The sequence below is a fragment of the Dasypus novemcinctus genome, chromosome 8 (genome assembly GCF_030445035.2).
Source record: "Dasypus novemcinctus isolate mDasNov1 chromosome 8, mDasNov1.1.hap2, whole genome shotgun sequence".
Taxonomy (NCBI): Eukaryota; Metazoa; Chordata; class Mammalia; order Cingulata; family Dasypodidae; genus Dasypus; species Dasypus novemcinctus.
In genome coordinates this window covers 61,993,789-62,020,367 of record NC_080680.1, presented here as the reverse complement: position 1 = coordinate 62,020,367, position 26,579 = coordinate 61,993,789, and the positions used below count along the sequence as shown (strand labels likewise).

At 43.3% G+C, this 26,579-nt stretch overlaps 1 protein-coding gene across 4 annotated transcripts in view; it reads right to left on the bottom strand.

The window, feature by feature from the left end:
- Positions 1–1,230: 1,230 nt before the first annotated feature.
- Positions 1,231–26,579, bottom strand: part of ADAMTSL1 (ADAMTS like 1) — a 1,125,968-nt gene continuing 1,100,619 nt past the window's right edge. For all 4 annotated transcript variants that reach the window (XM_058301906.1, XM_058301907.2, XM_071216754.1 and 1 more), the window contains 3 exons: positions 6,079–6,188; positions 5,217–5,437; positions 1,231–3,755 (listed from right to left, as the gene is read on the bottom strand). In XM_058301906.1, coding sequence (XP_058157889.1) covers positions 3,649–3,755; positions 5,217–5,437; positions 6,079–6,188 — 438 coding nt within the window. In that variant the 3' untranslated portion in view covers positions 1,231–3,648. The remainder of the gene's footprint in view (positions 3,756–5,216; positions 5,438–6,078; positions 6,189–26,579) is intronic.

Below are 26,579 nucleotides of genomic sequence, written 5' to 3'. Positions count from 1 at the left end.
TTTTACTCTCCACCAACACCTGACCCTCTCCTGTGTTCGTATGCTACCCCTCCCTCCCCCCACTTTTGGGCAACGTTACTCATCCGTCCCTCCCCAGCCACCCTCAAACCCGCAAAGTCCCAACCAAAGGCACCCCCTTGCCCCCCTTTTATCTCTTCTTTGTGTTCATACTTACCACCATCTCGTCTTAAATTCCACCCCTGCAGACATCGGCTCATATCCTTCCTCCAATACCGATTGAGTTCCTTTTCTGAAATTTTTATGCATCTACTAGCTAGGAGAGCATGAAGCGCTCTCGCTTACAGCGTCCTCACGGAGGACAGGAGGTTGCCCATGATAGGGCAGGGGGTGACTCACCCGATAGTGGCATACAACGCCGTTCCCTGAGGTCCCTGATCGGCGGGACTGTCCCTGTACATAGGCCCCACGCTGGGTGCCAAATGTCACAATTTGACACTGCTACTGTTTTTCACCGGACTGAGGTGTCCCTCAGGCCGGTGGGCTCGGACTAGTTGGCCCCAGGGGAGTGAGGACGGATACGGAGACTATGCACACTCTGGAGACAGGGTTCTGGACCAAGTCTAACTTTATTACGTAGGAACAGCAATTTATAGTTCAGGGCAATAGGGAAGGGGGGCTAGGCGGTATTAGATTGGTGGGGGTGAATATATGTCCAAACAAGGAGAGGGGTAAGCTATGGGGGACGGTTAGGTTCATCACGTAGGCTGAGCTTTTTCGCGCCATACTGCCTGATTGGTGGGGATCAAACAAAGGGAGAAGGGCTCGGAGAGGAGGAAGAAGACGTGGTGTAGCTGGACAGGGCTTGGTTGCCATTCTGTCTGACCTCGTGGTCAGCGGCCATTCCATTCAGTTGTGTGGTTGCCTTAGAGACAGCGTGTTGGCAACTGATAAGCTATGCCTTGTCGGCTGTGCACAGGGTGCTCTTGGGGGCTTTTATTGCTCCTACACAGGGCTATAATTGAGATGGTCGTCGAGGGCAGTGTCAGCCTGAACGTATGCATGTCTACAAACGCAGCTCCGCTGTGTTCATTTGCAGTACTGGCCTGGCAGCATGGCCCCCAGCTTCACCAGCAAAGCCTAAAAGTGCAAGTCTTCCATTTCAGCCTAACACAAAACTGACTGAGAACCACCTGCTTGACAGGGACTCTTCTCACCCCTGGCATAAAACAAGATGGGAAGCTGTGCTTAACAGAGACTCGGACAACAAGATTTAAATAAATAAGCTGTATTATCTTACAAAAAATATAAATACAGGTTTGTGTTTTAGAGGAGGAGGTGCCTCCTTCCACATTATTCAGCAACCCTAGAAATCTTGTGGGGCCGCTGAGTCACAATTCACAGAACAAACATTAAGTGTACATTCATCTCATGCAAGGAGCACACTGCTTTCTTCCCCAAACCGAGGCTCTCCAGCCAGTATGGAAACTCACTTCACCTGCTACAACCTGACGTGTGGCAGAGCTGGAGGAAGGCAATTTAAGAAATGTAAATATTGTCCTCTGGTTTTCAATAGCTATTGAACTAGAAATAACCACATTAGTAACAGTATGGAATTTGTCACCATTCCATGCAAAACTATTGTGTCATGAATTAATCCACTCTTATTGCCCCATCATCCCATGTTAGCTTTTAAAAATATATTCTGTCCACAGTGAATAGATCCAAAGTTAAACACCAGGTTCTATTAAGAATAGGAAAAAAAATACAATAATCACCACTGAGTTTACAGGAACACAATGCAGGAAGTTAATACAAAGTCCCCCCAATATTTTTTTCTGGATGACAATGTACAATTATTAATATTGCACTTTTTATACAAGAAATCCTAATAAATATTCACAAAAGATATACAGACATAGAAAACATTCTTTTATTTTAAATAGACATTACACTGATTTTTAGTAACATGATTTCTTGGAGCCCATTTTTGTGGGGAGGAAGAGAGAGTGAGACCCACCCTAACTCTCCACAGCTCACTGTTGTTTCCTCCCCAAAATTTATTTCCACACCAGCTGGAAAATACAGCCTTTGATGTGAGTGGGGAGAGTGTGGTATTTTATGGGTGTGAGGGGGCAGTTTATCTTAGGGTGAGTGACTCTGGCTGCCCTTTCCCAACTTGGCTACTAAACTGTGGGACACTTTGGGGAAGGCAAAAATTCCTGGCCCAAAGCTGAACAAGCAATTAATTTGCCAGAGTCCCAAATTTTTAGTTTTGCTACTTGACTTTGCTGTAGCCAATTCACCATAGCTGTTGTGTATTGCAAAGTGTGTATGTTGCTTTGTCGGATGAATTAGTGGATCCACAAAAACTGGTATATATTAATTATATAATGTTTATAGCAATTCATTGTGTGTGGGATGGGTTGAAAAGCCTTTGAGGACTGCCTTGGAAGACTTGGTTATTCTTTGGTTTTGCCACAGCTCCCATTCCCCGGGCACCAACTTATTATAGAATCCTGGGGTGTGCACCCAGAGCCAGCTCTCGCACTGTGCTTGGGAGGAGCCTTAGACTCCCGGGATGGTGGGGGCATGTGCAAGCCCACTGTCCCCCTACCCTGGCCAGCTCTGGAGTGAAGGGATTCCTAATGGCTACCTGTCTGGGCAAATCGATGAGTAAATGAAAACTAACTTTTGACAAACTGACCCCAGTTCCCTGCAAAGGCCATATAGGTAGAAAGCCTCGCTTAGTCATGGTCAAAATGCCTCTGGCCCACAGCAGCAGTTAGTTCGGGGCTGGGGGTTTCATGATTTAGATAGAGAGATGTCAGGGGCCCTTTACTACATAGCCAGAGCTGGACCTTGCACTGGCTTTGTGGCAGGTGAATAGGCAGAAAGTTCACACAGATAGCACGGGGAATGGGCTCTGGGCAAGCACCCCGCAGAGCCCCAGGGGTTACGGAAGCTGCCTAAGGCCCTTCCTGCTGGTTTATTTCTGTCTTGTCTGCCTCCACTTTCCCACTGGTTTCCCACACAGGTTTCTTTCTGTTTCTGTCCCATTCCCTCCCTCCTTGGGGTTCTGAATCATGGTGTGCTTCAGGCCTACTGTGATTGTCTCCTTCACTTCTATTCTGCATTGGCTCCACTAAAGGAATCTAGATCTGGGCTGGTTCCTGCCCCAGCATGGTGTCTGCCTCCCTCCCTGCTTGTCCTTACAATGAGGGGACAGAGGAAGAGACAAACAGCAATACATTCCTGCACCGAAAGATACAGCTGGTTGTCCAGAGTATGCATGAGGCCCACACAAACCCTCTGGCCACCCCCTACCCTTCTATCTCTAGATTACTGCTGGCTCTGGCTCTCTGCTGTCCCCTGGTGCTAAGCCAGCTGCATCCTATATCTCTTTGGAACCCAGATTTGGGAGGGAGCTGGCTCTGCAACCTCTTCAGTTCTCTGTCCCTTTCCTCTGCCAACATTCTGTCCTTCAGCTAAGGGAAAGAGAAATCTCGCTGAAGTCCTCGTGCCTGGGAGTGGAGGTGGAGGGGTGGAAAGGATGTTGGATGAGGGTATGTGTGGTGGGGGTGGGAAGGGGAAAATAAATAAATTAAACGAAGAAAGCTTCAGTTCTGTCCAAGGTGGTTGTATGAGTCTTTGTGTGGCCAGGGTCGAGTTCTTCCCCATGGCCTGTCTTCACACTTTGCCACAAGTTCCACAGCAGCGAGATTTGAACTGGCTGAGTTGACACAGTTTCAGCTGTTTCACCTTCTCGCAGTATCTGGTGGTGTCTCTGCACTCCACTGGGGAAGGGGATAGAAAGGAGATGTGAAACAGAGGCTTATGGAGGTGGCCACTGCTATGTGTAACCTGGGCGCTGGCCACTGGGATGCTTCCTGGAGCCTGCCTTGGTCACCGGCCTCTGCTGCCCAGTGGGCCACCACTCTCCAAAATCTCTGGACAGAGCTCAGCTACTTGCCTCCAGGTCCACCAAGAGTGCAGATGGCACTAGCTGACATCTGACTGGCTGAACTATGGCTGGGGTGGGGACAGGCACATGGCTTTGCTTCCTTTCTGAGAACTCACTCTACTTCCAGGATGGTCTTGTCATCTCCCGCTCCTTGGAGTCACCTCACCTCCTAGGTAAGGCTACCTTATCCTATTTGGTATTTTAGCAAGTGACTCTCCCCCTTGGGTTGGTCCCCAGGGGGACTGAATTCTGCACTGTTTTGAGGTGCTTCTCTACGCCTTCTACCAGCTGCACCTTACTATAGCACCAGGCATTCTAGTTTGCTGTTGGTGTAGACTAGACAGTTCTTAATTATTTATGCTAATTTGGTTTGTAGACATCCGTGAGTTACATCATAAGTCTTAATTACATTAAGGTTGGCACTCTGAGCATGGTGAGCTACTGAAACAGAGATGGATCATCACCAGAGCAGAGGCCAAAGATCATCTATTTCCCTGGGTATAAAAAGAAATGGGCCTGTGTGCCTACAGGGCATCTACTTTTAGTGTTGGGAATTGATGGCTTAGTGAGGCCTAGCTTGGGGGGAAACTGCACTGCTATATTTGCTTCCCATTTGTTAAATCATCCTTTGTCTTCTTCCTTGTGGGGAAGCACCTTCAGTTTGTGTTTTGTAACCCTCTGGGGAATAGGCCTCCATCCAACTAGGGTACAAATACTGGTGTTGGGCTGAGGAGGATCCAAACTTGAGGGAGTGAAGTGTTAAGTCAATCCTGAGTGAGGGAGGTCCTGTGCCATTGTGGTAGACACCCATGGGGCTGGGAAGGAGGATGGCGGTCAGCAGGTCCTCTTTTAGCCAGTAGCAGAGCTACCGTGGGCACAGGGCCAGCTGAGCAGTCACTCTGCCTGCTGCTTTAGTGATAGCAATGCTTTCTTTAGTAGCCTGGCCCCGAGAGTCATTGTGTAGATGTCCTCTCAGGGTAGCAGCCAACTTCAGGGGAGCTGGATGCTGATTTTATACAGCACTTGGCCAAAAATACCCAGCTCTCTTGGGGCCAGGATGGAGACAGTAGAAGCCTTTGGGGGCACATCCAGCCATCTTTTGTGGCCTGGACAATGATACACTTCTTTTCACCTATGTTTGCCCACATCCCTCTGAAAATGCCCAACTTTGGCCCCAGCTCACAATCCTTGGGACCCAGATCTAATGCCCTATCTCAGGCTCAGTCCCAGGGACTGCCCTCCGTACCCAATGCCCTGTGGGGAGTTTGCAGAAGGTTCTTTGGGTTGGACGTACTGTTTTCGCAGGGGGTGATGTTGCAGCGCTGCCAGTTGGCAGGCCGGGGCCCCCAGGAGCACAGGTGCTCAGGCACTGCCTTGTTGGTACGGGCATGCACACACTCCACACGGCGGGATTGGAAGCCGTAGTTGCCACAGGTTGCCGTGCACAGGGTCCACAGGCTGACCCTCCAGTGTACGCTGCAGACCTCTGACCAGCAGTTCTGGGTACTCACAGGCCTGTAGGAGGAGGATGGCATGGTTAAGGTCAGCCTTTGTTGGGGCTGGATCAGGGGAAGAGATGTGAAAACAATGCATCTCCAAGAACTTCTTGTGCTACAAACCTGGGGGTTCTGATCCTTGCTCTTTAGCTCTTAGGGAGGCCACTTTCTCTGAGTCTCCATCTCATCTCCACAATGTCTCTGTCACTTCATGACCCAAGAATGAGCTTTACCAGAGTGGAAGTTGACAGCAGGGGCTGCGGCCTTAAGTGGGGGAGGTAAACCCTCACCTCAGCATAACTTCTAGAAGGAGGTCCCTGGAAGTTAAATGACTGGCAGAGCCTTTAAGGTCTGTTGGCTACCATGAGGACCTATTCTCCTGCCCAGTCTGGGCCAGTGCATTCCCTTGAGGTACCAGACCTCCCTTGAAGGAACAACACCCTCTGTACCCTTCACCCCTGAGAAAGGAAAGCCCAGCCTGACCCGTTTAGCAAGCACAAGGTTACCATGGAGTCATCTATTTATGGCAGGTCAGTGGTCTAGGGTGAATGGAGGTGAGAGGGTAGGGCGTCTGATCCCTGGGACTGGTAGGCGGTCAGAGAAGAAACATCCATTCACCACCATCTGTGCCCTCTTGCCACAGGGGCTGCTTTCTCTTACCTTGGAAGGGCGCTGCACTGCTCCGACGGTAAGGTGATGCCATCTCGTGTCTGGCAGAAGACCTGTCTGTGTTGCACAGCTAAGTGAGGTCCGATGCAAGGTCCATTGCACTGGGAACCAGAAAAAGGATATATATATACATACACACACACACACACACACACACACACACACACACACATATATGACACGTTAGCCAATGTCCAGGCTGCATGGGACAAGTGATCCTTCTACAGGGTCATGTTCGAGGCCCTCAGGTCATTCACCTTCGGGCCAAATAGAAGGTATTTCACTGCCATGTTTTCTTTGTGCCAGAGTGGGACTGTTAGATTTCCTGCGGTCTGTGGGCCGACTGCTAATAAATGGCTAGTGGTAGAGTGGAGCCAGTCAGAGAATGCCAGCCCCTCCAAGCTTAAGCAGAAGGAATCTTGGCATAGTTCACCAGGAACACGGTGGTAAACCTTAGGGCTCAAGACCTTTAAAGAAGCTCCCTCACCTCCTTCAGTCTGGAGGGTAGTTTGGTACATTGTTTTCTTGCTAAATTCATCTAAGTAACCAGAGTCCCTCATTTATTTCCTTTCTCTTGGCTTCATTTTCTCTAGTTTAAACAAAATCAGACTTAGGTTTAGTCCCTCCTCATGTGCTCCTGCCATGTGCACATGGAGATGGCTAAGCTGCTCTTGGGGTTGGCAGAGCCAGCCTTATCACAGGACGTGGTGCTCCCGACAACAACCCTGTCTCAAATTCAGAAGCAGCAGGCCTGTAGCCAATTTTAGTACAGGAGGACAGTCACACCTTGAAGGCTCCTAACTGGTGGGCCCTTGGACCCCTAGGGGTCCACAGATGGGCATCAGGGGAACTGTTAACTCTTAAAAGCAGATTTATTGTGTGGATTGACAGTTTTCTAGCAAGGGGTTCCAGAGTCCATCAACTGCTCAAAGCAGCTGAGGTCTTAACCTGACCTCAAAGGTTAAGAACCACTGGAGGAGAAGGATTTAAAGTGAAAAGTAGCCCTCTCGGGGCAGGTCCAGCCACTGCTCTTCTGAGTTCTGAAGGACCCAGTTTGATGCACTGTTCATAAAATCATACGGAGATGGGGGGAAATGTAAGAAATGCTCCCTTGATACTGACAACCAGGAATTCTTCAGGGAGTTATTGTCGCCAGCAGCCCAACTTCCTCCCCTCTCATTTTTAGCTCAGCCCACTGTGGCCCTACTTCAGGGCTTACTGCCACCCAGAAACTGCCCTGTACAGGGTCACCAGTGACAGCCTGCCAGTCATGTTCTGGTTTAGTTTGTTCTTTCTCATGCATTTTGATACCACTGACCCTTCCCTCTTTCTGGAAATATTGCCTCCCTGGCCTCTGTGAATATGCTTCCCTGGTTTTTCTTCTTTCTCCATCACTTTCCAATTCAATTAATATGCTGCTGTCAGAATAATCTTTTAGAAGTGTAACATGGAGGATGCCACTCCTGCTTAAAAGCCTTTCTTAGGTGATGCTCCCCCCACCCCCAACAAAGAGCCTTCGGAATAAAAGCCAAACTCCTTGAACAGTACACAAGACCCTTCCTGATCTGGCACTTATTTTCCAGCCACATTTCTATTTTCTATCCTTTCGCCAAATTCTCTTCCAAACATTCCGGGGTTTCCTTTACCTTCATGTTTCATTACCTCATAAGGAACACATTTTCTGCTAACGATAGTGCCCCATAAATGTATGTTGAATTATTACATGAAGCCAGGCTGTTAAAACTGAGAAGGTAGTCTTAGTTCTACTTAGACTAAAATCAGCATGGTTTTCAAAGACTTCACAGCAGTAGGCATATGGAGAAACAGATACTATTACATTCCAGCTATATCACTTAACGGAAAAACATCAACATTATTGAGAAGTTCCCAATAATTTGTAGTACCACAAGCCTTGCTACTCTTTAACCTGTGGTCCATTGACCAGTAGCAGACCTACTCAATCAATTTGCATTTTTAATGAGATTCCCAGGTGATTCAAATTCTAGACATATGATCTTAAAGGGTTTTAGAAAAAAAAGAGGGTGAGAATTGTTTGGAGGGGGAGGAATGGAGGAAGATCTATGTATTTTTCTCTCTGTTAGGACAAGTAATCACCGAGTATGATCAATGTGTACCATATGTCCCCTGATGACACAATGCAGAAACATCTCCCATGTGTAGCCAAATCTGTTCCCAATTGTAACTTCACAAACAGCCAATAAGCCTTGAGGGCCTGGAAGAAGAGTGGCCTTGGGCTGAATGAGAGTTTTCAGAAGTGGGCTTTTCCAGGTAAGAGAAAGATGATATTCCTTGGGAGTGGAAGCAAGAAAGTTCATGTCTCTTTAATTATATAACTACATTATGTCACTGGAAATAAGGGATTGGTAGAGGTGTCTAAAAGGAGCCTCTGGCCAGGTGTGATAATTGGCCAGCATTGAGCACTAGCCTCAGCCTCACTTGGAACATGAATGCCTTGAGTTGCAAGTGAACTCTGTGGCCACTTTTCCTCCCAAATAACATTTGAACTTCATTGGGGATGGCCATAGCATGCTAACTTAATAGGGACTTCCAAGTGATTATTTTCCAAAGAACACATCTGGGGATGGGGTGGAGGGACATGAATGCAGTAATCTGTAGACAGACAGTTTCAACAAGATTTGAGTTGCTAATGGCCCCCAAACATTCCAGTTATATTGGTTCAAACTGTTTGCACAAACTATTAAAAGCATGATTGTTGTTCTGGGGTGTCCCACCTGGCCAAACTTAATGGGTTGGTTTAATATCTGACTGAAACCAAGATGAAGAGAATGTTCTACTTTGTCCCATAGTTTTATTTATTTATTCCCACCCCCATTGTCTGCTCTCTATGTCCATTCACTGTGCGTTCTTCTGTGTCTCTTTTTTTGTGTCATCTTGCTGTGTCAGCTCTGTGTGTGTGGTGCCACTTCTGGGCAGGCTGCACTTTTTTGGCATGGGGTGGCTCTTCTTACGGAGTGCGCTCCTTGTGTGTGGGGCTCCCCTACGTGGGGGACACCCCGGTGTGGCACGACACTCTGTGCATGGGCCAGCTCATCAAATGGGCCAGGAGGCCCTGGGTTTGAACCCTGGACCTCCCATGTGGTAGGCGGCTGCTCTATCAGTTGAGCCAAATCTGCTTCCCCCATAGTTTTCTTTTGACATTAAGAAATATTGTCAAATGCTCAAGGTTGGTGGGAAGATAGTGGAATAGTAAGCTCCAGGAATCAGTCCTTTCACTAAAACAACTATTGAATTGGCAGGAACTGTCTCAATTAACCAATTTGAAACTCTGGAGTCTAGGGCATCTGCAGCATCAAGGGAAGAGCAGGAGGAAGATACTGGTAAATTGCAATAAAGACTGGTGAGTTTCACCCTCCCTGCAGTGGCTACAATCACCTTTCCCCCAGTATTTAGGCTGGCAGCAGTGGGGACTGGAGCTTTGGCTTAGCTTGCTGGTGCCAGGGTGGGACATAAAGAACTAGTCTTACAAATTCAGGGGATGTGTGGTCAGATCCCAGATGTCTTTCTTTAATCAGTTACTTCAGATAATCTGGGGCTAGCTCTGAGGGTGGCCACTGTTCCAATCCTCCTGGGGCAAAGGAATCTTAAAGACAATAACCTTCCTTAAAACCAAGGAAAACATGTCAAAGGCTGAATTAAAAAAACATAACTTCAAAAGCCATAGAAGTTCCTGGTGCCCTTCTGGCCCTGTTTCAGAGAGAGCAGAGTAGCTCCTGCGTTCATAGTGTGGGGGGCATGTATCCCAGTGCCAATCTATCAGGTGAAAGTCTGAGGGACTGAACTGGACAATGTGCCCTCCTAAAGTTTGTCCTGAGAGCAGAGAAACTGCTTGCAGATAGCTGGAACAGTGTGAGAAATAATTAAATTGAAATGGCCTGGGGCAAAGGACTCCCTATATTAAGTCACTTGAAAGAGTACCCAGGAGGGGGAGGAGGTCTGGTGCAAAGAGAGTAGAGAGGGCATTCACTCAAATTCCCATGGACTATAAATGGAATTCCTGGGGACTCTAGGGAGTACAGGCTCCCCATCTCCAGCTCCATACAGGCTCAGATGAGAGACAGTAGACCCTACGCTTCCCATTGGCCTTGGGATGATCTGTTTGATAGGAGGGCTAAGCTCTGAAGGAGACCACCAGCCAAAGCAGAGCCAATTTACAAAGAGAGCAAAAGGTATTTTCTTTTTGCCTTCATTACCTCCTGAAATTCAAGGAATTATCTGTTATATCTCTGGTTGGAAGCAGGCTTCAGGGACAAAGTCCTGGAGTTAATTCTTAAAAATACTAACATGTACAGTGTGCAACAGAAGATTATAAGAAAAAGTGAAACAGGAAATGACCCATCCAAAGGAACAAGATAAAAAAGCAGAAACCATAACCAAAGAGGAGCAGATGTTGAACTTACCAGACAAAGAAAGAAATAAAGGATAAGGGGAAAACAATGAACAATACGGGAATCTCTCCAAAGAAATACTAGAATTGAAGACCATGATAACAGAATGAAAAATTCTCTAGATGGTTTCAATAGCAGATTAGAGGTGGCAGAAGAAAGAATCAGTGAACTCGACAATGACAAGTGAAATGATTCAGACAGGAGCAGAAAGATAAGAGAATGAAAAAGGAACTATCAAAGCCTAAGAGACCTCCATACCAACATACACATTATGGGAGTTCCAGAATGAGAAGATAGACAGAAAGGGGCAGAAGAAGTATTCAAAGAAATAATGGCAGAAACTTCCCAAATGTAATGGAAAGCCATGGAGACAAGAAGGTAGTGGGAGAAAATATTTAAAGTGCTGAAAGAAAGCAACTGTCAACCAATAATTATACATCTAGCAAGACTTTCTTTAAACATGAGGGAGAGACAAAGATTCCCAGATAAACAAAAGTTGAGGAATTTATCACCACTAGACCTACCCTACAGACAATGCTAAAGGATGTTTTTCAGGTTGAAAGGAAAAGACATTAGACAGTGGATTAAAGCAGCAAAAAGAAACAAAGACTTCCAGCAAAGGTAACCACCTGAGTAATTATAAATGGCAGTACCACTGTATTATATTGTTAAGTAATTTCAAGAAAAGATGAGGGGTGGGGTGGGGGTGGAGGGGATATAGGAAGAGTGTATGTGTATAGTGATTGTTACAGATTTAGGATGTTAAATTTTAACACCATGGTAACCACAAAGAAAACACATGAAAAATATATTCAGAAAGAAACAAAAAAGGATTCAAAATGGTACAATCCAAAAAAGCAATAAATACCAAAGTAGGCATTAATGGAAAAGCTGAGGGACAAAAACAAAGATCAAGTAACAAAATGGAAGAAGAAAGTCCTGCATTACCAGTAGATACTTTAATGTAAATGGATTAAACTCTCTAGGAAAAAAACAGATATTGGAAGAATGGATAAGCAAGCATGACCCAACTATATGCTGTCCATAAGACTTAAAAGGCTTAAGTAGGTTGAAAGTTAAGGAAGGGATAGATAAAAATACACTATGTAAGAAGCAGGGTCCCAGAGACAGCCAAAGTAGATAGAAGCCCAGGTACTGGTTCTCCTGAAGGCTACAGAGACCCACAGGTTCTATGGTCATGGCAGATGGCTCTGGAGTTCAGTGCCATGTCAGTTGGCCCTACTTTGGAGATTGTGTTCCTGAGTGTGATGGAGTTGGATTCAGATATGACCTTTCTACACATGCCTCTTCTGTTACTTTTACCGACCTATGGTTGGTGCTGGGGTTGGTATATACTCAGGAGACCTGAATCTCTGGACTGTCCATGTGACAGCCAGGCCCTCAGCCTCAGCAGACTTGCAACTCCTACCGTCTGGTTTATTGAACTTATCCTGGCCAGTTAACAGGGAGGTGAACACATCAGGGAGCCAAGAGTGCCTACAGCTGCAAACAGGAAATTGTATCCATCATCCATGTGGAATCTAAGCCCCCTCTTGATATAGAGGGGGAGTGGACATAACCATTCCAGGGTCCACAGGATGGAGGAATAGAATATGGATTAGAGTGGACTTACTGATATTCTACTATGGACATATTGTGATTAGTAATGGAAGAAATTGTAGCACTGATGTGGAGAAAGTGGCCACCGTAGCTGCTGAGGGTAGGGAGAGGGAAGAAGAGATATGATGTGGGGGCAGTTTCAGGACTTGGAGTTGTCCTGGGTGGTATTGCAGGGACAGAAGCTGGACATTGTATGTCCTGCCATGGCCCACTGGGTGGACTGGGGTAGAGTGTAAACTACTATCCATGTGGTACAGCAGTGTTCCAAAATGTATTCACCAAATGCAATGAATGGGCCATGATGATGAAAAAGGTTGTTGATGTGGGAGGAGTGGGGTGAGGGGGGTGGGGGGTATATGGGGACCTCATATTTTTTGAATGTAACATTTAAAAAAATAAAGAAAAAAATATATACTATGTAAGTAGTAATCAAAAGAGGGCTTGGGTAGCTATACTAATATCAGATAAAATAGACTTTAAGTAAAAAACTGTTATGAGGGACAAAGGTCACTATATACAGATAAAGGGGTCAATTCAACACCTAACCTCAGAGCCACAAAATATATGAAGCAAATAAAGGCAGATTTGCAGGGAGAAAATGACAGTTCCCTGAGCAGGAGATTTTAATACCCCACTTTCAGTAATGGATAGAACATGTAGTCAGAACATCAATAAGGAAAGAGAAGACTTGAATGATACTCTAAACTAACTGGAGACTTGACAGACATATACAGAACTTCACACAACAGTAGCAGACTCTACTACACGTTCTTCTTGAGTGCACATGGATCATTCTCTAGGATAGACCATATGTTAGGTCACAAAACAAGTCTCAATAAATTAAAAAAAAATTCTCTAACCACAATGGAATAAAGCTAGAAATCAGTAACAGGGAGAAATGGAAATTAAACAATATGCACCTGAACAATGGGTTAAGGAGGAAATTACAAGGGAAATATCTTCAGGCAAATGAAAATGGAAAGACATATTAAAACTTACAAGTTGCAGGAAAGACAGTGTTAAGAGGGACATTGATAGCTCCAAATGCTTACATTATAAAGAATAAAGCTTTCAAATCAGAGACTTAACCCCAAAACTGGAAGAACTAGAAAAAGAATAGCAAACTAAACCCTAAGCAAGCAGAAAGAAGGAAATGACGTGAACAAAAAAGAATAGAGAGAAAGAACAAATCCAAAAATTGGTTCCTTGAAAAGATCAATAAAATTGACAAACTTTTAGTTAGACTGACAAAGAAAAAAGAGAGAGGATACTAACTAGAATCAGAAATGAAAAGGGGAGCATTACTAATGACCAAACTAAAGTAGAAAGGACTATAAGAGGATACTATGAACAAATGTATGCCAATAAATTAGATAACTAGAACGAAATGGACAAATTCTTAGAACACATAAACTACCTACCCTGACTCAAGAAATGAAGATTGCAACAAACCAATAACTACTAAAGGAATTGAATTAGTAATTAAAAAACCTCCCAATAGGAGAGGTCCAGGATTGATGATTTCACAGGGGATTTTTACCAAACATTCCAATTCTGCTCAAATGCTTCCAAAAAATTGAAGAGGGAACACTCTCTAATGCATTCTATGAGGCCAACATCATCCTCATCCCAAAGCCAATAAAAATACCAGAAGAAAAGAAAATTCCTCAACAAAATCCTCAACAAAATACTGGTAAACTGAAACCAACAGCACACTAAAAAAGTTATACAACATGATCTAGTGGGAGTCATCCCTGATATGCAAGGGTGGTTCACCATAAGAAAATAAATTAATGTAATATAAAGGGAATGAAGGAAAAGGTCTACATGATCATCATAACTGATGTAGAAAAAACATTGGACTAAGTCCAGCACTGCTTCTTGATAAAAACACTTAGAGGGAGGCAGACTTGGCCCAATGGATAGGGTGTCCACCTACCACATGGGAGGTCCACAGTTCAAACCCCGGGCCTCCTTGACCCGTGTGGAGCTGGCCCATGCGCAGTGCTGATGCACACAAGGAGTGCCGTGCCACACAGGGGTGTCCCCCATGTAAGGGAGCCCCACGTGCAAGGAGTGCGCCCTGAAAGGAGAGCTGCCCAGCGCGAAATAAAGTGCAGCCTGCCCAAGAATGGCACCATGCACATGGAGAGCTGACACAACAAGATGACACAACAGAAAGAAACACAGATTCCCTGTGCCGCTGATAAGGATAGAAGCAGTCACAGAAGAACACAAGGCAAATGGACACAGAGAGCAGACAATTGGGGGGTGGGGGGGGGGAAGGAAGAGGAGAGAAATAAACAAAAAATAAATCTTTAAAAAAAAACACTTAGAAAACAAGGAATAGAGGGAAAACTTCTCAACATGATAAAGGGCATATATGAAAAGCCTATAGCTAACATGCTACTTAAAGGTGAAAGACTGAAAGCTGTCCCTCTAAGATCAGGATTCTTACTGTCACCACTGTTATTCAACATTGTCTTGAAAGTTCTTACCAAAGCAGGCAAGAAAAGGAAATAAAAGCCATCTAATTTGGAAAGGAAGAGGTAAAAACTTTCCCTATTTGAAGATGATACATTCCTAAATACTGAAAATCATGAAAAATCTACAACAAAGCTACTGGAACTAATAAATGAATTCAGCAAAGAGGCAGGGTCCAAGATCACTCAAAAATCAGTAGTGTTTCTATATACCAGTAATGAACAATCTGGAGAAGAAATCAATAACAAAAAAATTCATTTACAATAGTAACTAAATGAATGAAATATGTAGGAATAAGTCTAAACAGGGATGTACAGGACTTGTACAAAGAAAACTATAAAACTTTGCTAATAGAAATAAATCAAAGAAGACCTAAATTAATTGGAGGGCATTCTGTGTTCATGGATTAGAAAATCAAATATTGTTAAGATGTCGATTATACCCAAAGCAATGTACAGATTCATGACAATCCCAACCATAAGTTCAACAACATTCTTTGCAGAAATGGAAAAGCTAATCATCAAATTTTCATGAAGGAAAAAAATTAAGGGTAAGGGGCCCTAAATTAACCAAAGTCATAATTATCAAATCAGCATGGTGCAGGTACAAGGACAGACACATAGACCAATGGAATAGAATCAAAAGCTCAGAAATCAACCTTCACATTTATGCTAAGGAAGGAAGGAATAGTCTCATCATCAAATGATGCTGGGAAAACTGGATGTCTAGGAGCAAAAGAAAGAAGATGGACCCCTATGTCATACTGTATACAAAAGTCAAGTCAAAATGGATCATACACCCAAACATAAGAGCCAGAACTATAAACCTCCTAGAAGAAAACGATGAGAAGCATCTTCAGGACCTTGTGTTAAACAACAATTTCTTAGGTTTTACACACAGAGCACAAGCGAAAAAGGACAAAAGATAAATGGGATCACATTGAAATTGAAAAGTGAGGTGGCGGGTGGCGGACGCCGGAGCCGGGCCTGGGCCGCTGTAGCGAGCGGAGCCGGGCGTAGCTGGGCCGGGCCGCGGCGGCGTACGGAGCCGGGCGGGGCCGGTCCAGGACGCGGCGGCGAGAGGCGGACACCGGAGCCGGGCCGGGCCGCTGTAGCGAGCGGAGCCGGGAGTAGCCGGGCCGGGCCGCGGCGGTGTACGGAGCCGGGCGGGGCCGGTGCAGGCCACGGCGGCGAGAGGCGGACGCCGGAGCTGGGCTGGGCCGCTGTAGTGAGCGGAGCCAGGCGGAGCCGGGTCAGGCCGCGGCGGCGTACGGAGCCGGGCGGGGCCGGTCCAGGCCGCGGCGGCGGGAGGTGGACGTGGGAGCCGGCTGGGCCGCTGTAGCGAGCGGAGCCGGGCAGAGCCAGGCCAGGCCGCGGCGGCGTAAGGAGCCGGGCAGAGCCGGTCCAGGCCTCCGCGGCGGGCAGCAGCGGGCGGAGCCGGGCCTGCGGAGGGGTTCCTGTTCTTTGTTTTTTTTTTTTTTTTTTTTTTTCTTTTTTGGAGCATCTGCAGTACTGGGGAGTTCGTGGGCCCTGGGCGGCCTATTGGGGGTTTGTGGGAAGGGAGGTACTTGCAGACCCATTTGGGCAGACAGACGGGGGGTTTTAGGGCAAAGCGGGGGGAAGTTGTTGTTTTAGATAGTGTTGCAATTGTGACACGTGTATACCTGTATCTCTCTTCCCCCTATCCGTTCCCCACCGTTTGCCCATCCTCTTTTTCTTTCTTCCTTTCTTCTTGTCTTTCTTTTTTTCTTTATTATAATTAGTTTTTTTTTCGGTTTTCTCTTTCCCTCTTGTCCCTCATCTTCCACTTATTTTATTTTAATTCAAGTATACAATAGGTGCTACAGGGAACACCTCACATTTGCTGGGTTTTCCCATCCTCCACTGCCTCATTTCTGGGTGAACTGATTTAGGCTACCTACACTATCCCCCTTCCCCTGCATCTTGATATCCACTATCATCTACTGTCTCTCCTATATTCCACCCCCCACCTCCCGTTCTTTGATCCACAAAGTGTCTAACTCTTAATTTCTAATACCTTTGTTCTGTTTTCTGTCTGTTATCCACTCTTGAAACTATTACCTTTCTTTTCTTTTTCCCTCTCTCATGATAACAATAGCTTTGTAGCTCATATCATATTCCTCCCATATTCAGTCATCTACTTCATAAAAGGTACTCTACCTACAGCTATAACTCTATACAATCTACATGAATCTAACCTCCATCCTCCCAGATCTCATATTCTTGCTTTGTTAACATACATCACCAATACTACTTTACACTTTTCCCTTGCTTACACAATTGCCTTTCCCCAACACTAATACTTTCCTCTAAAGTGAACTTAACCAACAACAAGTAACTAGAATAAGAAGAAAAAAGTGACAAAGAGAAGATATAACACCTATGCAAAAATAACAACTAATTAACCTCCAAGAGCAGACAAAGAAGCTAAGGAACTGATTAAATTTGTCAAAATAAAGAGATGACCAGAAAGCAACAAAAATCTACAAACCAAACCAATAATCAGGAAAACATGGCTGAATCCAATCAACAAACCAATAATCACGAAGGGGAGCAAAACTTGGCACAAGCAATGAAAGATCTCAGAACATTTATCACCGACAAATTTGATGCAGTAATGAAAGAGGTTAACAACATGAAGACATCACTTGGAGGGGAAATTGCAGACATACGCAAAAACATAACAGATATGATGGGAATGAACACCACAGTTCAAGAAATCAAAAATACACTTGCAGCAAATATCAGCAGACTAGAAGAGACAGAGCAGAGAATTAGTGATGTGGAAGACAGTACATCAGAAATCAAACAGATAGTAGAAGGGGTCAATAAGAAGATAGAAAAAATCCAATTAGGATTTAGGGACCTGAATGACAATGCAAAACGCTCAAACATACGTATTATAGGCATTCCAGAAGGTAAAGAGAAGGGAAAGGGGTCAGAAGGAGTGTTGCAGGAAATAATGGCTGAAAACTTCCCAAATCTACTGAAAGAGACAGATGTACATATCCAAGAAGCACAGCGCACTCCACAAGTCATAAACCCCAACAGGCCCACCCCAAGACATATACTTGTCAAATTATCCAATGCTCAAGACAAAGAGAAAATCCTAAAAGCAGCAAGAGAAAAGAAAACGATCACATACAAGGGAAGCTCAATTAGATTAAGTGCTGATTTCTCTTCTGAAACCATGGAGGCAAGAAGACAGTGGTATGATATAGTCAAGGTACTAAAGGAAAAAAATTTCCAACCAAGAATACTCTATCCAGCTAAACTAGCGTTCAAACATGATGGAGAGTTCAAAATATTCGCAGACAAACAGAAACTGAAAGAGTATACCAACAAGAAACCTCCCCTTCAAGAAATTCTAAAGGGAGTTCTGCAGGAAGAAAGGAAAAAACAGGAAAGGCAAAGTTGGAGGAGAGTATAAGACCAACAACAACAACAAAAAAGACAAAAAAAAAATATACAAACAAAATATGACAAACACAAATCCAATCAAAATATGGCTAACACAAATAATTCCTTGATAGTAATAACACTGAATGTCAACGGATTAAACTCACCTATCAAAAGATTCAGACTGGGACACTGGATAAGGAAATATGACCCATCCATATGCTGTCTACAAGAGACACATCTTAGACCCAGAGACACATGGAGATTGAAAGTGAATGGCTGGAAAACAATCATACAAGCTAACAATAACCAAAAAAAGGCAGGAGTAGCTATATTAATATCAGACAAAATAGACTTTAAATGTGAAACAATTGTGAGAGACAAAGAAGGATACTACATTTTAGTCCAAGGGAAAATCTGTCAAGAAGATCGAACAATCATAAATATCTATGCCCCTAACAAGGGTGCCTCTAAATACATCAGGCAAATGCTGGAAAAACTAAGTGAAAGAATAGATACATCTACAATATAGTGGGGGATTTTAATACACCACTATCAACTCTGGACAGAACATCTCAAAAGAGAATCACCAAAGAAACAAAACATCTGAATAGTATATTAGAGGAGCTCGATCTAATAGACATATATAGATCGCTACACCCAAACACAGCAGGATATACATTTTTCTCAAGCGCACATGGATCATTCTCCAAGATAGATCATATGCTAGGCCACAAAGAAAGGCTGAACGAATTCAGAAAGATTGAAATCATACAAAACATTATCTCTTACCACAGTGGAGTCAAGCTGGAGATTTGCAAGGGACAGAAGCCCAGATTTCACACCACGATTTGGAAATTAAACAGCACACTTAGAAAAACAGTGGGTCAAAGAGGAAATCTCAAAAGAAATCAATGACTACCTTGAAACAAATGATAATGATAACACAACATACCAAAATTTATGGGATGCAGCAAAAGCAGTACTGAGAGGGAAGTTTATAAGCCCTAAATTCATATATCAAAAAAGAAGAAAGAGCAAAAATTGAAGAACTAACTGCACATTTGAAGGAATTAGAAAAACAACAACAAAGTAACCCAACAGGAAGAAGAAGGAAGGAAATAACAAAGATAAGAGCAGAACTAAATGAAATAGAAAATAAGAAAGCACTAGAACAGATAAACAAGACCAAGAGCTGGTTTTTTGAGAAGATTAACAAAATTGACAAACCTTTAGCAACACTAACAAAGAAAAAAAGAGAGAAGATGCAAATACACAAAATAAGAAATGAGAAAGGCGATATCACCACTGACCCAACAGAAATAAAGACTATCATAAGAGGATATTTTGAAAAACTATATTCCAACAAAAATGACAATCTAGAGGAAATGGACAAATTCCTAGAAACACATAAGCAGCCCATATTGACAAAAGAAGAAATTGATGATCTTAACAAACCAATCACAAGCAGAGAGATAGAATCAGTTATTAAAAATCTCCCAACTAAGAAGAGCCCAGGGCCAGATGGCTTCACAGGTGAATTCTACAAAACATTCCGGAAAGAACTGACACCAATCCTGCTGAAACTATTCCAAAACATCGAAACAGAAAGAACATTACCCAACTCCTTCTATGATGCCAACATTACCCTAGTACCAAAGCCAAACAAAGACATCACAAGAAAGGAAAATTACAGACCAATTTCTCTAATGAACCTAGACGCAAAAATACTTAACAAAATACTTGCTAATCGTATTCAACAACACATTAAACGTATTATACACCACGACCAAGTGGGATTCATCCCAGGTATGCAAGGATGGTTCAACATAAGAAAATCAATCAACGTAATACACCATATAAACAGATTGAAGGAAAAAAATCACATGATTATATCTATTGATGCAGAAAAAGCATTTGACAAAATACAGCACCCTTTCTTGATAAAAACACTCCAAAAGATTGGAATACAAGGGAATTTTTTGAACATGATAAAGAGTATATATGAAAAACCTAAAGCCAATATTGTTTAAAATGGAGAAATTCTAGACTCCTTCCCTCTAAACTCAGGAACAAGACAAGGATGCCCACTGTCTCCGCTCCTATTTAACATTGTCTTAGAAGTACTTGCTCGAGCACTGAGGCAAGAACCAGAAATAAAAGGCATTCAAATTGGAAAGGAAGAAGTCAAAATTTCATTATTTGCAGATGACATGATCCTATACATAGAAAACCCTGAGAGATCTACAACGAAGATTCTAGAACTCATAAATGAGTTTAGTAAAGTCGCAGGTTATAAGATCAATGCACAAAAATCAGTAGCATTTCTGTACACCAATAATAAGCAAGATCAGGAGGAAATCAAGAAACAAATACCATTCACAATAGTAAATAAAAAAAATCAAATACTTAGGAATAAATTTAACTAAAGAGGTAAAGAACTTATACACCGAGAACTATACAAGATTGTTCAAGGAAATCAAAGAAGACCTAAATAAATGGAAGACTATTCCTTGTTCATGGATAGGAAGACTGAACATTATTAAGATGTCTATCCTACCAAAACTGATCTACACATTCAATGCAATCCCAATAAAAATCAACGCAGCCTTCTTTAAGGAACTAGAAAAACTAACTATGAAATTTATTTGGAAAGGAAAGAGACCCCGAATAGCCAAAGACATACTGAAAAAGAAAAACGAAATTGGAGGAATCACACTACGTGACTTCAAAACATACTATAAAGCTACGGTGGTGAAAACAGCATGGTATTGGCATAAGGAGAGACACATAAACCAATGGAATCGAATTGAAAGCTCTGATATAGAACCTCACATATACAACCACATAATATTCGATAAAGCCACCAAACCCTCTCAACTGGGAGAGAGTGGCCTATTCAACAAATGGTGTCTGGAGAACTGGATAGCCATATGTAGAAGAATGAAAGAGGATTACCATCTCACACCTTATACAAAGATCAACTCAAGATGGATCAAAGACCTAAATATAAGAGCCAAGACCATAAAAACCTTAGAAAGCAGTGTAGGGAAACATCTACAGGACCTTGTAATAGGAAATGGATTTATGAATATCTCACCAAAAGCACGAGCAGCAAAAGAACTAATAGATAAATGGGACTTCCTCAAAATTAAAGCCTTCTGCACCTCAAAGGAGTTTGTCAAGAAAGTAAAAAGGGAGCCCACACAGTGGGAGAAAATATTTGGCAATCATATATCTGATAAGAAACTTATAACTTGCATATATAAAGAACTCCTATATCTTGAAAATAAAAAGATAAACAACCCATTTAAAAAATGGGAAAAAGACTTAAACAGACACTTCTCCGAAGAAGAAATACATATGGCAAGAAAGCACATGAAAAAATGTTCCAAATCTCTAGCTATCAGGGAAATGCAAATCAAAACTACAATGAGATACCATCTTACACCCATAAGATTGGCAGCTATGAAAAAAACAGAAGAATACAAGTGCTGGAGAGGATGTGAAGGAAGGGGAACACTCATCCACTGCTGGTGGGAATGCAGAAGGATCCAACCATTCTGGAGGACAGTATGGCGGTTTCTCAAAAAACTAGCCATAGATTTGCCATATGACCCAGCAATACCACTGCTGGGTATATACCCAGCAGAACTGAAAACAAGGACACAAACCGATATATGTACACCAATGTTCATAGCAGCATTGTTCACTATTGCCAAAAGTTGGAATCAACCCAAATGCCCATCAACAGATGAGTGGATCAATAAAATGTGGTATATACACACAATGGAATACTACTCGGCTGTAAGAACAAACACACTACAAACACATGTGATAACATGGATGAATCTTGAGAACCTTATGTTGAGTGAAGCAACCCAGACATTGAAGGACAAATACTACATGACCTCAATGATATGAAATAAACAAGCTGCCCTAGATAGCAAGAGACTGAACGATAGGCTTACAGGAAATCGGAGGGTGGAGGAAGGATATGAGCCGATGTCTGCAGGGGTGGAATTTAAGACGAGATGGTGGTAAGTATGAACACAAAGAAGAGATAAAAGGGGGGCAAGGGGTTGCCTTTGGTTGGGGCTTTGCGGGTTTGAGGGTGGCTGGGGAGGGACGGATGGGTAACGTTGCCCAAAAGTGGGGGGAGGGAGGGGTAGCATACGAACACAGGAGAGGGTCAGGTGTTGGTGGAGAGTAAAATGCCGAGAAAATCATATCAAAATATAATAAAGTGGGTTACCTGTTTAGAATGCTCGGAGGGGAGGGTCTGATGCAGGACGGGCTCCTGGGGAATGTCTAAATGCTCATTCTGCCAGAGTGGGTGACACCATGGGGTAGAAACCCAAGTAGTGAGAGTGGGGGTGGACCCACATCCTGGGGAGGACTAATGCCATCAAATAGAGGGAACTGTATCCCTCGAGAGAAAGGGTGGCTCCCAGGGCATTGGGGCAGTTGAGCAAGTTAGGCCCTGAACACTATTCCATCTATCTCTGGAAGTGGCTCCTCAGGAAACGGAGGTTGGCTGTCACTGTGGGCACCAAGGTGGAAGGGAAAATGGACGTTAAATGTGTGGAACCAAAGTAAATGGGGGATAAGAGAGGAGTTTCTTGAGAGTACACAAGGATGGATATAAAACATGTAATATTACACCATAACATATAGGAGATGACAGACTGATAATGTAAACCATAATGTAAAACATAGGCTAACTAAAAATGTAAAGAACTGTGTATCCTAAAGTATGCACCATAATGTAAGCACAGATGTCACCTTGTTAGAAAGCTAATGTCTCAGACTCTGTACATCACTTTAAGTAAATATGATATGAATAGGGTGTAAGAGTATCACTGTGGAAGGGAAAAGGTTTTCTGGTGGATGTGTGGGAGTGCTGTATATTATATATATACATTGCTGTGGTCTAGGACTCCTGTGAAGAAAGGCTGAATAATTAGGGGGGGGGGGGAAGAAAAAGATAGGATGTGGAATTTTTTCAAGTCAACATTCTTTATCTAAGTTCTTTATCTAACTTTATCCAAGTTCTTTATCTATCCTTTAAACCCATCGCTATATGCCATTCCCTAGTAAGGGACCATGACATTATATTGGGCTTCAAATTTCGGGGAGTTCTGGATCACAGAGTGTTTCAACAATGGCAATGGAGGGATACTGGTATGGGATACCAATGACAGGTGATATATGGCTGACAGGGAGCTGTACAGAACATATGTCCAGGGTGCATGGTAATGTTTGGATATACTCATAGTGGCAACAATTAAAAACCACAGTAGGGGGGGTACTGGGTTCCTGGCCAGTGGTGCTCTGTCGTGGTCCCTAGGGGAGCAGCGACAGTCTCCCAGGTACAGTGGCGGGGACCGGGAGGGAGTGAGGGTTCAACAGTGAGCCCCTGATGCTAATGACTATGCTTGTGAGCTGATAAACCTAAAATAAGAACAAGGCCTAGAGCAACATTGTGCCTGGGAATTTCCTCCTGTCAGCCTTCATGTTACTCAAATGTGGCCAGTCTCGAAGCCAAACTCAGCATGTAAATGCAATGCCTTCCCCCCAGCGTGGGACATGACACCCGGGGATGAGCCTCCTTGGCAACGGGGGACCACTATCAACTACCAACTGATGATGCAACTGGAAAACGACCTTATACGGAAGGTTCAATGCGGATCAGCAGAATATCCATGTCTACATAAAATACCATGACTTTAAAATGCTGTTTGACCTAAAGTAAGGGGGAAATGGAAAGGAGAAATGAGTTTATATGGCTACGAGTTTCTAAAAAAGAGTCTGGAGGCTGGCAGAAGGATTGCCCTCATGCACAACTGAGCAGAGTCAGAGAGACAGATAAAGCAGATACAACCCCCAGATATTGGTTCCTTTGAGGGCTAAAGAGACCCATGGGAGTTATGGTCATGGCCGATGGGGTTAACTAACAGGGCAGATGGCCCCTCTTTGGAAATGGTGTTTATGTGTGATGAATCTGGACTCAGATGGGATCTCCCTTCATAAGACTTTCATGCTAATGTGCTGGAGGTGCAGTTAATGTTGGGGTTTAAGATATATTTAGGGGATTTGAATCTCTGGACTGACAATGTGATAGCCAGGTCCTGAGCCTCAACAGACTCCAGCACCTACAATCTGATCTATTGGACTTACCACACTCAGCTAAGATGGAGTTGAAGAAGGACAATCACCACACCATGGAGCCTAGAGTGATTACAACTGAAAATGGGAGGATTGCATCCAGCATCCATGTGGAATCTGAGCCTCCTCTTGACATAGAGGTGCAATGGACACAACCAATCCAATGTCCACATAGAAGAGGTGGCATTGGATTGGGAAAAGTGGACATGGTGGACGATGGGTATGGGGAAAGGCAGGAAGAGATGAGAGGTGGAGGCGTCTTTGGGACATGGAGCTGCCCTGGATGGTGCTTCAGAGGTAATCACCGGACATTGTAAATCCTCACAGGGCCCACTGGATGGAATGGAGGAGAGTATGGGCCATGATGTGAACCATTGTCTATGAGGTGCAGAGGTGCCCAAAGATGTACTTACCAAATCCAATGGATGTGTCATGATGATGGGAACGAGTGTTGTTGGGGGGGGGAGAGGGGGGGTGGGGGGGTGGGGTTGAGTGGGACCTCACATATATATTTTTAATGTAATATTATTACAAAGTCAATAAAAAAAAATTTATTTAAAAAAAAAAAAAGAAAAGTGAGCATCAAAGGAGTTTATAATGAAAGTAAAAAGAAAGCCTACTCAATGGGAGAAAATATTTGGAAACCACATATCTGATAAGGGATGATATCCAGAATATAAAAAGAAATCCATGACTCAATAATAAAAAGATAACACATTTTAAAAAAAATGCACGAAAGACTTGAATAGTCATCTCTCCAAAGAAGATATGCACATGGCCAAAAAAGACATGAAAAGATGCTTAACATCATTAGCCATCAGGGAAATGTAAATAAAACCCACAATGAAACATTTCACTCCCACTAGAATGGCTATGATTAAAAAACCAGAAAATTACAAGTGTTGGAGAAGATGTGGAAAAACAGTAACACTCATTTCTTTGTTGGTGGGAATATAAAATGGTGCAGCCACTGTGGAAGACAATTGGGTGGTTCCTCAGAAAGTTAAATATAGAATTACCATTTGACCCAGCAGTCCCACTTCTAGGTGATTCTAAAATTAACAGCACTGAATTATACATTTGATGTAGTTAAAAGGGGGAAATTTTAGATTGTACATGTTACTAGAATAAAAAAAGAAAATGGGACTGCACAACACAGGGAAGCCTACTGTAAATGATAGCCTATAGTTAATTGTCCATGGACTATAGTTTTTATAATTATAAAACCATTTTTTCATGAATTTAGCAAACGTGTACCACACTAATGCAAGGTATTAATAGTATATGCATTTTATTCATGATTTTTCTGTAAACTTACAACTTCTATAATTTAAAAAAATGATTGTGAGTTGGGGAAGTGGAAATGGAAGTACTGCTAACCATGTAGTGGCCAGAGACATGATGACACAAGGCATCCTGAGTTTCAGTTCAATTTTAGTAGTATCACCAAGGATTGTAACTTAGCATTTTCCTATCTCATACATAGCTATGGGATGAAATTAAAGGCATTTTACTATAGGTATGCTTCACCCATGACCAATCAGAATGGTTATTCAAACAATTAGAGCCAGCCTCCTACCAATCAGAATAGATGTTAGCACCCAATTAGTGGGCCCTGCCTGAGTATCAGTTCTAGCAGGCAGTTCTCTTATTAGTTCTCAAGTAGGTTTTAAACAGAGTTAAGGCAGGGGTGGTGGTAGAATAGAGTTATACAATTATATATCATTTCTCTCAAATATCTTCATACTTGATTTTTTCTGTGCATGTATGCCAACAACATTATATATGATGGAGAGGAGAACGGCTATTCTTGTCTAATAAGAGGCAATATCTATGTGGGCTGTAGAGAGACTCTTCAGTTTGTGTTGATCTCTCCTTTAAGTCAAAATTGAATATAAAATTTCCTCTTCAAATATAATAGAATGCATCATCATGGTTCTTCCCCTATACAGAAGAGGCCTGATATCTCTAGACTCCTGGGGTCAAATGAGCCCTAGTTTCTGCTGTCTGTTGCGCTTACCTGGGACTCTCTTCACCTCTGGTAGAGAATCTAGAAAGGAGCTGGTGATTTCAAAGTGATCCACCCAGGCTTCAACTTCTCTGGAGGCTGAACAGTGGCTCTCAATCCTGACTGCATATCAGAGTAACCTGGGGAGCTTCTAAAAATTACCCATGCTTGGATCCCACCCCAGAACATCAGTCTCTGAATCTTTGGGAGGTGCAGCCTGGACACTGGTATTTTAAAAACATTTCTCCAGTGATTCCAACTGTGCAACCCTGTTGAGAGCAATTGATCTAGAATAATACTGATCACTCTGCTATCCCCCAATGGATCTCAGCAGAGCTTCAGCTTATCAGCCCCAATAGAGGCAGT